Source organism: Bombus vosnesenskii, unplaced genomic scaffold, assembly GCF_011952255.1.
Source record: "Bombus vosnesenskii isolate JDL3184/JDL3185 unplaced genomic scaffold, Bvos_JDL3184-5_v1.1 scf7180000013314, whole genome shotgun sequence".
NCBI classification, from domain to species: Eukaryota; Metazoa; Arthropoda; class Insecta; order Hymenoptera; family Apidae; genus Bombus; species Bombus vosnesenskii.
Genome location: NW_022882960.1, coordinates 2,345,639 through 2,358,251, shown reverse-complemented (window position 1 = coordinate 2,358,251; position 12,613 = coordinate 2,345,639). Strand labels below are relative to the sequence as shown.

The 12,613-nt window shown below is 44.1% G+C and overlaps 1 protein-coding gene across 6 annotated transcripts in view; it reads left to right on the top strand.

Moving 5' to 3' along the window:
* The window catches only part of LOC117235250, a 305,200-nt gene that overhangs the window by 60,204 nt on the left and 232,383 nt on the right, over positions 1–12,613 (top strand). For all 6 annotated transcript variants that reach the window (XM_033497118.1, XM_033497116.1, XM_033497117.1 and 3 more), the window contains exon 3: positions 7,842–8,039. In XM_033497118.1, coding sequence (XP_033353009.1) covers positions 7,842–8,039 — 198 coding nt within the window. The remainder of the gene's footprint in view (positions 1–7,841; positions 8,040–12,613) is intronic.

Sequence of the window (12,613 nt, the reverse complement as noted above, 5' to 3'; positions counted from 1 at the left end):
CCGAGCACGTAATAAAGGCTGGAGAAATTTTTGCTGGATCGGTGATCCGTGGGCCTCGACTTGCGTTCTGCTACAATGTTGCTTCGAGCGTTTTTGCGGGACAGCGAATTAATTGCGCGACCGCAATCAAATCGGTACAGGGTGGAGATTGACGTGGCAGCTGACCGGGGGTGTCGCAATAGGAAGTGCTGCACGGTATTCCGACAGTTTTTCTGATTCAGGGTTGCTTGAAACGTTTCACGTCGTTTTCATTAATTTTGATTTCTCGTAGTGAACCGACTTATACGTTAGACCGACGCATGCGAAATATCGTTTCCATGGGTTAATACCGTTTGTTATGTTTCATCTCGCTGTCAATCATCGTCGATGACACGAAAGAATCTGTATGGAATATTTGCAAGATTGTTAACAGAAACGTTAAAAATTCGTAATTGACCAACGAAATTTTTAATGAATTTCGTTCTCGAATTCTGTTATCGAGATCGTAGTAAACTACTTTTTTGTATTTAATAGGTGAAAATATTCGTGGAAGTTATTCGAATAAACGTAAATGTAACATTTGGAGAAAGTTATGCAAATGTTGGGACATATCGATTTTTCAGTAGAAAATGAATCGACAGGGAAGCTATAAAATAACGTTGACAACGACATTTTAAAGAATATTACTATAAATAATACGTGACAATTTGAAGTGAAAGTCGCATATTTCCCATACGCTATGTTATCCACCACTCTAATAAAATTATACGAGTTTTCATAGAAACTTTCATTCTCCCTTTCCAACAGATATTTCCCCCACAAAGTGGAGGTAGATTATTTATCTTCCTAGTAGTTTTTCCTTCCAATAATCTTTTTTCACCCTCGTATAAAAGATCATAAAAATTTCAGAAACAGAAAGAAGGTAACTTCCTCTGCACTCAACCCCCGCAGCGTGGAAACCGGTGAGTTAACGACGGGCATTGGTGGCCGTTTCTAACATGAAATATCGGTCGGTTGTCGTCGATATCTGCTGTTGTAATCTGAGTAGAAACAAATCCTTGGAATGCACCGAGCTGGTTGGATTGAGTCGTCGTCGTCGTCGTTGCTATTGCGATTGCGCTCCGGTCTGCTCGTCGGGGATCGAACACGCCGCGCGTCGGCCTGTTGCGTTCTCGAAAGCGGCTGCCATTGTTCCGTCGACGGAAGACCGTGTTCGCCGTGGAACCGAGATAAGGGATCAATTTTAGATACAAATATCACACTGACATATAAAGTTGTTGCGGCCTCTGTTGTCCTATCCGGGAAAGGTTGATGAACTTCGTTCGATTAGCACTAATCTTTGCGATGAATTTTTCACACTTCTAAACTCTGTTCTCTGTTCTTCTGATACCCTGCGTCTACCGCTAAGGGTAAAATTTATGATTTTTTTTCAGAGTTGTTATTTTCTAATGTTTCGATTAATTACGTCTTTGTAATTTTGTCGAAGCTTTAAGTTTGTAGCGTACGGTTCTGAATCACGATTACATCAAACGATCAAATAACGACACCTACCTCCCTACTGCCGAAAGCGGAAAGAAAAAGAAACGCGTGTCTAACGAATCTCACGTGCGTGCCACAGCGTTAGAAAACGACAATTCACGAAGCTTATCGGACTAGCGAGCGAGAGGCACTTCATCAGGCCAGCGCGGGTTTCCACGTGCGGAGATTGATTAATGCGCGTTTCCATCCCGCGCGTGTCCCTCTTCCCCTTTCCTTCTGTGTTCGTTCCGTCTCGCTCGAGAAACTCTCTCCTTCGGCTCGCGGACTCGGTGGTCCGTTGCATTATCCTGATCCTAAACAACGCAGCATTGATGGATATCGCGAGCGCTTCTGGTGTATTGTGCAACCATTCGAAGCTGGTTCGCGGCTCCGCTTCCGATGGCTTTTCTCGGTCGCCGCGGCGATTTAATTAACGACACCGGCCTCTCCATTCTTTCTCTCCGTGTGTTTCGACTTTTCGATAATTACGAAGCGACGCCGCGTCACCGTCGCGTCGGTCGATCGTGAAAGAGTCGGCTGGCCGCTTAGGAGAGTTCTTAACGAGACGAGAACGAGAAAATATCGGCGAAAGTAAGTGGATCGAGCTGCAAAAGTGTCCCTGCCACTTCTCACAACGCTGGCAACGTCGATACCTTTAACGAACTTTGTTCAAACACGATCTTCGAGAACGACCGATCGATTTGCGTTTTCTTCTCTAACACGATGGTTATCTGTTCGGTTCGATTGTCGTTGCCCGGTGTCTATCGTCCGGTTCAGGGTCTCGGCCTAGCGGTACACTGTTGCTATTCATGGGAAAGTATGATAGCGTTTGAAGCACGGTCGTGAAGTTTGTACTTAGGATAATTTGATTTGATCCTCGTTCGCGCGACGAGGTGTAGATTTCAAACGGAGATTGGAAACTTAGTTTTAATAATAATATAAATTTATCGGCTGTAAGATCTTGGTAAATTAGATAGAAGCAAATAGAGAGATATACATAGACGTAGGAAAGCGTTCTCCATAAAACTGCAACGAAGAAGCAGCTTTTCTGGTTTCAAAATGTTGATTTCTCTGCTGTTGAGACAGCTAGAGGATCTTTGCAAATCGACCATGAAATCTTGTAGAAGCATTGAAAGGACGAGTCAGTGAGGCGAACGAAACGAAGTACTTACGGAGAAGTAGAATAGGAATTTTCACGCAGACTCGAAGGGAATCGACCGCGAGAGAATCGCAAGCAGAGACTGGTGCGAATTCGCCACAAGCCCTCGCGAATACCGGCCACGTAAGAAGTGTCAGACACGCCAGCGAGAGTGATAACCCGTCAGTTATATAAATGTATTAAATTATATTCTATGCCGCAGACACGCATCGCGGAGAATGGACTGGACGTCTGGCTGATTGGTTAGGGAGATCGTGTAACAAATGTTTTCACGATCTGTATTATTCCCGCGCGAGAAAAGTGTTCTATGCTCTCTGCCTTGCAGCCTGTCTCCTTCTCTCTTTTTCTCTTTCCTTCTTCTTCCTCTCGGTTACGTTTCATTGTTTCCATTATGATCACCATAGATTCCCATGACCGGAGTTTTCGAGCCGCGATCGGTGTCACGGTGAAGACAAATCTCCCAGGATTACATTAGATCATTGCGAAATCTGTACACCTCGAATATCTGTTCGGCTCGAACGTACTAATCAAATGTTCACCGGTTGACGTGGTCGCTCGATACAAACTGGTTTACACGAGCAGAACGCTGTCTCGGACAGTTCGACGAATTAATAACGATTGGTGCCGATGGAAAAACGTGATCCAGGCGTAGATATTAATTGTTCTCTTGAAACACCTTTGGCTTGTAGCAACAGTATGTGGGTGTTACTCGAATCGCGTACGTTCATGATAAACCGTATAGTGATCGAGGATGACAGGTATTAGCTTCCGTCAATTTGAATTATTCGCTGAGAAACTTGCGAATATCATTGAATTAAAGTCACAGCCTTCCTGTCGCACGAGCAAACGTCAATTTTGTCGTCTTACAATACAAACTTTGTCAGTAACTTAACTTGTTCGAAATAAGCAAATATGCAAATACCCTGGAGCAACGGTATTTATAAACGTTAGACCCGAGTCGACTGAAGTTTTCGAGCAAGTTTACCCTCTCGCGGAACGTTCACCTTTTTCCTTCCACTTTCTCACAAGTGAGGGAGACTCCATCTCCGACAAAATCCCAATCATACAGAAAAACTCAGATCGTGCTGCAACATGAAATTCGCGAGTACGTACGAAATGCAAATTGGTGGGCGTGAAAGGAACTCGCGGCGCTTATAACGGGACGCGATTAAACAAAGCGACCGGTTAAACAAAGGGGCTAATCAAGGCCCACCCCGTGGCGTTCTCGGTCAATTTCAATTCCGCGATCGTTCCAGCTTTGCTGTCAGCGAGACGGGCGCATGAAAAAGGCAGGGTTGCTGGCATGCTGACGTCCCAATTCTCCTCGCGTTCTTTCTATGCCGGCACTCCGCTTTGTACCGCCGACAATTTCGACTCTCTCTCTCTCTCTTTCTCTATTTTTCTCTCTTGCGTTATACTTTTTTCTACCCTTCTCACCCTCCGATGACTCTCCCTCTCTCTCTCTTTTTCTTTTCGTTGCAACGAAGCTTAATGAATGCATTCGCTGCGGGGATTTGAGTGAATTCGATCGAAGGCTCTTGTAGTAGTTGATCCGATTGATGTTTGGTGGGGCGAGTTGGCAAGGGAAACGGCCACTGAAATTCGTTTGAAGTATCTTTGATTTCGTTATGCCAGGTTAAATTGTCGGGCTTTATCGAATGTTTGCTTGAAGGTTGATTAATTCGGCATTGTTTTGGTAGCGAGCTCTCGTTTGGAAGTATTGTGTATCTACAATTTGGGTTTGGTTGAAATTAGGGGATGAGGAAGTTTTTAAATGGGAGAAATTTTAGAATTTCTGGAAAAAATATTTTCATTTGTTCAAGCTGTTTATGATAGCGATCCTTGTTGAACGTTTGTACTAGATTTGTCAATCTTATCGTGTTATTAGTAAGTATAGCTGCAGTCTATCAATAAGATCATTAAATATAGTATCTTCGAAACTCGTATGTAAATTCTCAACGAACTTCCCACCTAACTCTCATTAGAATATTTAAATCGCTTTATTAATAATACATCTGCCTTCAAAACTCACCACGTGCTTCTAAACATCGAAGCGTGTTTAATCCAGCATTTCATAAATCACATTATCACAGGGAAGTGTAGATACATTACGGTGAATCAAGAGCGGACTGTTCGTGCGAGCAAACGCATTAATAAACAATATGCCTCCATAAGGTGGTCTGTTAAAACAGCTAGCGCTGTAGCCCCGGTTAATTTATGCGAACCCTCGGTTTCCACGTCCCTTTCCATTCTCCGGAATCCCCATAGGGACGAGACCATCCTCCCCTAACGAGTCTTTTATGCACCGTCGACTTACCCTTTTCCCATAAATTTCGACTGACCAAATATTGGTATTGACGAATCCTGAAATGGCCCTATTATTCGAATATCGTCGTATCCTGAGGGTCGGACTCCCGTTCCACCACGAAAATTGTCGATACTCGGCATTATCGATCCAACAAGACAATAGCTGATTTATACTACTCGTTTATGAGATCGGCAACAGTTGCTCGAACCATGTAATCGGGACATTACAAATTGAAGTGGCTGTCAATCGAGCGGCGATCCAAGCGAGCGAATAGCGATTGTCGAGGGCGATTTAGATTCTTTTCTTAAACTGTTTGATCTTGTTAGATCGCTGTTTTCAGAGAAAGGAATGTATTTGTTCTATCTAGTTTATGGTTTTGTTTGTGAAATCGACGAGAATATATCGCTATTACTTTATTCGAGCTTGTAAAATCCGATGCCGTATTTATACTCGACTACCTTATCTGCAATTTTTTGATGTAACGCTATTTTATTAGAAAAGCAAGGTTGAGACGATAAGCGCAGGGGCGTGTGAAAAGAAATTCTAGGAACGAAAAAAGGCACAAAAAATGCAAAGGGAGTAACAGCAATGAAGATAAGTAACGTTTCCTTAATAGTTGTAAGTTCAACTCTATTCATTTTCAAATTTGTGATATGCTACCTTGTAAAATTGTGACGTCTACTAAATCTTCTGAAAATCTCAAGCTGAAATATAATGACAAACAAAAAGTATCCTATTAAACTCTCAACCGGACGCATTCCACACGTACCTCGAGCAAGTCTCGTAGCATTTTCGCTCATCGAGCACGGAGACCAGGCGGATGAGGGCGGACACACGTGGGCGATCGAGTACGCGTATAATGGTTACATCGCGGTGTTCCCCGGTTTCTCGAGTGGCCGCTAAACTGCGATGTTTATGCAGTCCGGTGTAACGATGCACGCCGATATAATGCAGCCACATCGCCGTTGGGGCGACGCATGCCACTTGTCCGCTTCGCCATCCGACGCCCGCCGGCCGAGCGATTCGTAAGCGGATAGCACCGGGTCCCGATCCCCGCTGCGTCGTCGTTCTGCGAACAACCAGCCGATTTTGCTGGAAAGTATCTGGTTTACGGTCTCGAGAGGCCGACCAACTTTGCGTTCCTCGAAAAAGACGAACTGGATCGCCTCGATTCGCATCGATGAAGGCGAAGGACCACGCGGATTGGAGGAAGGGATCTTGGATAAACGCGTTTACGTCTGCCGGTGATTTGTGTAAATACTAAGGAGAATCGTTCTCTTTCGTTGGTTTTCACGAAGATGAACATTTTTTCTTTTAGTTTCTCATGGAGTTTGAATCGTTGACACGTTATAGGTGAACGAAGAGATCTCGTGTATTTGTATTTTATCGTCAGAGGCTGTTGACGAAATATCCTGTGTTTCGTGGAGATATCAGTCAAGAAATTTGATCAAGATTTTATGCTTAAAATAAACGACGAGGTAAGAAGAGTTGACAGTGATTTATTTAACGTGTAATATTTGACACGAAAGAGTAGCTGACAATTAGGTTCGTTTAGTACGTAAAATGTTTAGTTCGTAATGTGCTAGAATTCAACTCTTGAGACTGTAAAATTTTACCACTTATCTGAGCGACTATAATCAAAAGTACATAGTCAGCTTGAATTAAAGCGAAAAGTTCCTCGATAAATTAGCACCCTCGTTTCAATACACTTTGCGTACATCTCTCGAAAGCACAAAAGACAGGCGGACAGGAGTCCAGCGATGCTCCTCGAATTGACGCACATACCTCCCCAAAAGCAAGTTCCAAGAGTTCGTTGGAAGTGGCGGACGGGTGCTGCCATAAAATTCAATTTATTCCCCCTTGTTTGTTCTCACCGTTGGGGGAGATCGGTGTCGATAACAGATTCTCCTGGCGTAGGCCATGATTCCATAACAATATGGAAGAGAACTTGGAACCGTTAGTTCGCTTGTCCCCTCGGCTTCTTCGACCGCTTCCCGTTTCCGGAACCATGGCTTAGCGCGTTAAAAGCTTCTGGGAACGCGGAAACCCGAAGGTGTTATGCAACTCAGGAATGTACGCCGCCATATATTACGTGAAATCTCTACATTACGAATATAGTAAGGTAATGGCCAGTAGTAATATCCTTAGCCTATTTTGCGCTATTATTATATTATGATATCGTTATGATATTATGCAGGAATAACTGGGCCGATTTCATAGGAGATTTAATCAGACACTGTTTCATTGTATATCGACGTACATGTAGTGGCAACAATGTAGTTAATTATCGACTATCTGTTGGAATTAATCTGGTTTGCCCCAGCTTACTACCAGGTATAATAATAATGATCTGGTATTCGTCCATTTATCACGGGGCTACAATAAGGAGATAAGAACGCGCGCATTGTGCTGCTGCGTCCGTGATAAGTGCTGAATATTAACAATGCAACTATCTCGACCTTTACCAGCCATTATACCGTTCATTAGCGATAATGGGGATTGTATATTCAATTATCAATTGTTTTCTAAAATTAATTTCGTGTTCCTGGATTAGGTCTCCATCCGAAAGAATCCCGCGAACAAGGAACAGTTATTCGCTACCGAACTTGTTCTCCGTGCCAAATTTCTGAACTTAAATTCTGATCACGCGTGTAGCTGTGACACTGAAATTAATAAAGTACACGATGGATCGATTTGAATTCCGAATGACTTGCTCGTCACATCGCATTACATCACGTTCCACCACCTGTCGCCATTCTATCACGTCCCAACCCTTGAAAATCATTCCTGTCCAGATACGAACAAGTCACGTCACTTCACGGTAATATGTAACGTTTCTCCGGGAAACAGGCTCGTGAAAGGACCGCTTTGTTGCAGGGTCGCGGAGATGTCGCATCGCTGGTCCGGAACTTGCTCGGGCCGATTTACGGCGATGGCGTTATCAATCTGCTGATAAGACAGGCCCGGGACATCCTGGTGTGCGCTTATCACGGCAACTTGGAGAACTTCCTCAGGACTTATCTGTCACCAGCCGCGTCCCTTCTGGCGGAAGTGAAGTCTGTCGCCTCCGAAACGGTGAGTTTATTTCCTCTTTTCGCGTAGTCGCTCGCGAATGTACGAGGTTCGTCCGTGAAACTGGATCGTCCGCGAGGCAGGAAAGGTGAAAGAGCGGCGGGAATGCGGCTCAACGGACGGATTGTTCCTCGAAGCGATTAAAGTAATCAGTCTCATAGATGGCTATGTCCAAGTATGGTCGCGACCGGATCCACTTCGCGACCAATTGCGAAATCCGACTTATCGTCCGGATGACACGGCCTTCTATTTATATAACCGGTGACCGATTTAATCGGCGATGAAAGCGCGCATCGAGAAATTCATCTTTTTGTTCGGCGGTTGTTTCTTTGATAGCTGGAGAACACGCGAAGATAGCAGAGTTTCCGATCGGTGTCCTTTGCCTCAGCCTACGATCTACGAATTATTTCTTATCGTAATCTCGGTACCGTTTGAACAAAGAAAAAAATGCTTAACATTTTACACTTTTAATATTTATAATTTCAACAAAAAATTGAGGCCAGAAATTAAACGGAAAACGATAGGATCGAAAATGACTTAGAATCTACCAAAATTAAATTTAAAATTAAACTTTTCAGAAAAACCGCGACTTTTCCTTTGAACTGGTACGTAGCTAGTTACTTAACTTTCCGAAGTTTGTCTCCAATGTCACAACGCGGCTGGCGTGAATGTGATATACCGGCAGATTAACCGAGTAACGTCTTCGCAAAGGTACTCAAGACTAGGTACGCGAGACATTCCAAGAGACAGTTCAGCGTTAACGCTTAGAAATTCAATTAAACCGGCAAGAATTGTCGAGCGAGGAGTGGTCGTCGAGAAGAAAGGCAACCCTTGCCGGTCGATCGCCGCTAATAACACTTGTAGTTGCGGGTAACCGGCCTGTCTCGAATCTCGAGCTACGAGGGTTGTCAGCGCGTCGAAGCACGTGCCTTCACTGAGGTTAATTTATTTACGCGGAGAGCCACGCCAGTCGCACAAAGTGTCTCGAGAGGGCGTTCGTAAAAGCCTCCGCCTAACCACCGATCTCGAAATCTCCCACTGTACGGTTCGTAAACGTTAATTAAAACTCGCAGTGAAATAGGGACAGTTCTCGGCTTGGGGTAACGGTCGAGCACGTGGCGAAATAACCTAATCTCGTGACACCAAACCGCTCCTACTCGGCGGAGGAACGCTCTGATTCGAGATAGTTCGAGGGTAAGATGGGTTTGATGAATAACGTTTGGAAGGTCGGTAATTGGCGCTGAGAACGTTGACTGATTGATTCGGCCGACCTGAATTGTGTTTGATCGGAGAAATGAATTTCTGATGGTGGAGTTGAGTTGTTAAAGGTATGATGATATAGAATGTTAGTGATATACGAGTTTGTAATCGGAGATCCGAGGTTTCCGCACAGTCTCGCGGTGTCATCAAAATCGAAGCTGTTGTGTTTTATCGAAAAATGTACTTTAACGTTTCAACGTTATAGTTTATTAAGAGTCGAACGAGACAGTGTTCGTGTTCGGAATGATTGCGGAATCAAGTTTCAAATAAATTTAGAGAAGTTGGAAGAAAGTAACGTCGACTCTGTTCGCAGACCAAGCTTGTCGCGAGTAAAGATAGGTTGACTGTGTTTGAAACGAACTGTCAATTATCGAAGAGAATATCTCGACCCAATAGTAAGAACCTGATAAGATTACAGCTACGAGTCCATCGTTCTACCCTGAAGCCTCAACGAGGAATTTCCGAAAACTAACTCTTATTACGACGTGAAGCGAGTACGAGGGAAATTTCTACACAATGGAAGGCACGGCGAGCGGTGCTCGATAAATTCTAAGGAGAAGACCAATAAAGAAAACGACGCGCTGGCTCACGACAATTTGGCAGATATGGGGCAGCGATGTCCACGGTGGAAAGCGGAGCGACGCGAGCGGAGCTCTGCTCGCTCGTTAGCGCAGAATTTCTGAAAGTAGGTAGGCAGAGAAGCTAACCGACGCGTTCTACCTAATATAGGCGAGCTGTGGCCTTTGTCCGCGCGCAATCACATCCGGTACTGTCGATCTGGAAATTTGTCCGCAGACCAGTCGACTCTTCCGTCACGATTCGGGACTTGTCTTCTAGCTAGCCATTTCGGTCGCGTCGTTGTCTTCGTTGCGATTAGTAGATTGCCTTTTAAAGCTCTTCGATCGAGGAACAATCAGGGTTCAAGAATCGTAGAATTTTGCTAATTAACTGAACGACCGTAGACGTTCGAATTTAACGTATAAAAATCAACTACATTGACATCTCGAATGTAGTCTCAGACCGTAAAGAATGAATTTGCTAGAACGAGTATGACTGTTCGCTAACTTGACTTACCTTAACAACTACCCGCAGGAACTTAATAAATCCCCCCCACTGTCGTACGATGTAGTTACTCACCCTAGAAGAATTATCCTGGTAGAAAGTTCGATGCAACATGGAGCAGTCCCTTGGAAAAACTGGAATAGGTAGCTCGCGAGCGACGAAAGCGTCCGAGAGGCGGTACATCAGCGCAATTTGCCAGCGTCTTTTCGATCAATAAACATCCTGCACGATGTATAAGGGACGAAACAGGAATTATCCGTCGTTAAACGACGACCGGCTTCGCGGAGCGAAAGGTTGTCGAATGTTGCGCCGAGTGAATTACCTACCGGACAAGTAATTCGATAGAGCTCGTTACACTCGAGCTTGTATCCAATTAAACTAGCCTAGACGCTGCTTCTTTCTCTTTTTCTCTCTTACGCGAGTGTGACTAGTGATTTTCCGTGTACGAGCTGGTGTACGTAGGTACACGGTGCCTCGCCACCACGCGACGCATCCGTAATCGCCGTATCAACCAAGCCGATAACAAGGTTACGCGCGTGTGCTTCGTCCGTAATAGCAATAATTTCTTGCCAAGTAACGACCATTTCGAACCGTATACGGAAAAGGGACGCCCGGACTAAGAACGGCTCTGGACTCGCCCTTCACGTTCAACCGGAGAACACGCTCGTAAATATCATTTCGCGGCTTTTCAGGCTCTTAACTGGCCCAGAGATTTTCGTTTTGGGAAATTGGAGCGGAGAAAAATCGATTTATAGGTTGTTGGTTGCTACTCGTGGCACTTCCTTCGATACCTTGGGTAAACTTAATTGACGATTGGATGGAGGTAGTAGTAGAGATACTTCTTGAAATCGTGTTGTCCAACTTCATCAATCAAAATGAACAGGAAAATATGGATGTTACAAATATCTTTTAACATCTACGTTGGAATTTGCCATTATTTATATCGTCTGTTTGCAATAAATAAGCTTAGAGAGGTAGTCTTTTTTTTTAAGAAGTTGAACCCTAATCACGTATTCAGGTAGTAAAATTCGAGAATTTATACGACGACCTCGAAATATTTCCATAACTTAATATTTCTGCAATTCATTTGAGACAAAAAACAATTCACATGCTTCACTTCGAAATCCCACGTCCAATTTTGGAGCTATCGTAACGGTTGTTTCTGCTGGAAGAACGTTTCACCGAGGAATCACCAGTGAAGCTGTGACGACGCTGCAGCAGCAGCAGCAGAGAGAGACAGAGAGAGAGAGAGAGAGAGAGAGAGAGAGAAAGAGAGAGAGGGAGAAAGAGAGAGAGCTAGAAACGTGCATAGTGCTTGGCTCGATATTCGAAGGGCAGGAATTCGCGTGGGTGGGTCGAGCCCTGCAGATAAACGCGGACTGGCGAACGGTCGCACAGGTGTACGGGGCCGAGAGAACCCCGCGACATTTATTTCGCATAAGTAAATCTTCATAGTTGAGAGTTATTATTATTATTATTATTATTATTATTATTATTATTCTCATCATTCTTATCATTCTTATCATTATTGTTATCATTCTTATCGTTGTTATCATTGTTATCATTATTATCATTATTATCATTATTATCATTGTTATCATTGTTATCATTGTATCGTTATCGTAATAATACTTATTTATTGGCGTATTTGGGAGACTACGATCGCGAAAGAAACGACGGGGGTCAGTGGTGGGTCGGTCCGTTTCAATCATCCACTCGTTCTCGATTCTCTTTCTGTTCACCTTCGGTATTGTTTCTTCGGTTACGTTCTCGTTGCATGTGAAATCGCGTCTCGAGTTAGCGATGAAATACGACTCCAGTTCCATTCTCTCGAGCAGAATGTCTTGCTAACCAGCTTGCCAGTTTTAACGCGATAACTGTCTCGCGCTAACCTCGATGACATGTCGATAGAGCAGTCGATACGGTTCTTGATCTCGCCACGACAGATTTTGAGTGTCTTTAGATCTTTTGGGGCGCATTTTTTCATTCTTTAGAAGTTGATCGAGCGTTTTCGTTAGCTTAATGTTCGACGAGATCTCTCAGATCCAATCATCTCCAAACAAAGAGTAGATCCAACGTTCGCTTCTTAAATTCAGGACGTCCAGTCTAGTCAATTTGATCGAGAGGTTGTGCTAGGTAGCCAGGACCAAGATGGACCTGCGTCCACGTAGTCGAAGGGTGTGCACAGATTGACGAAGCTGGTGGAAAACGGGACTGTAAGGTAAAGGCTGGAATGTCGGCGAAGAATAGCAGTA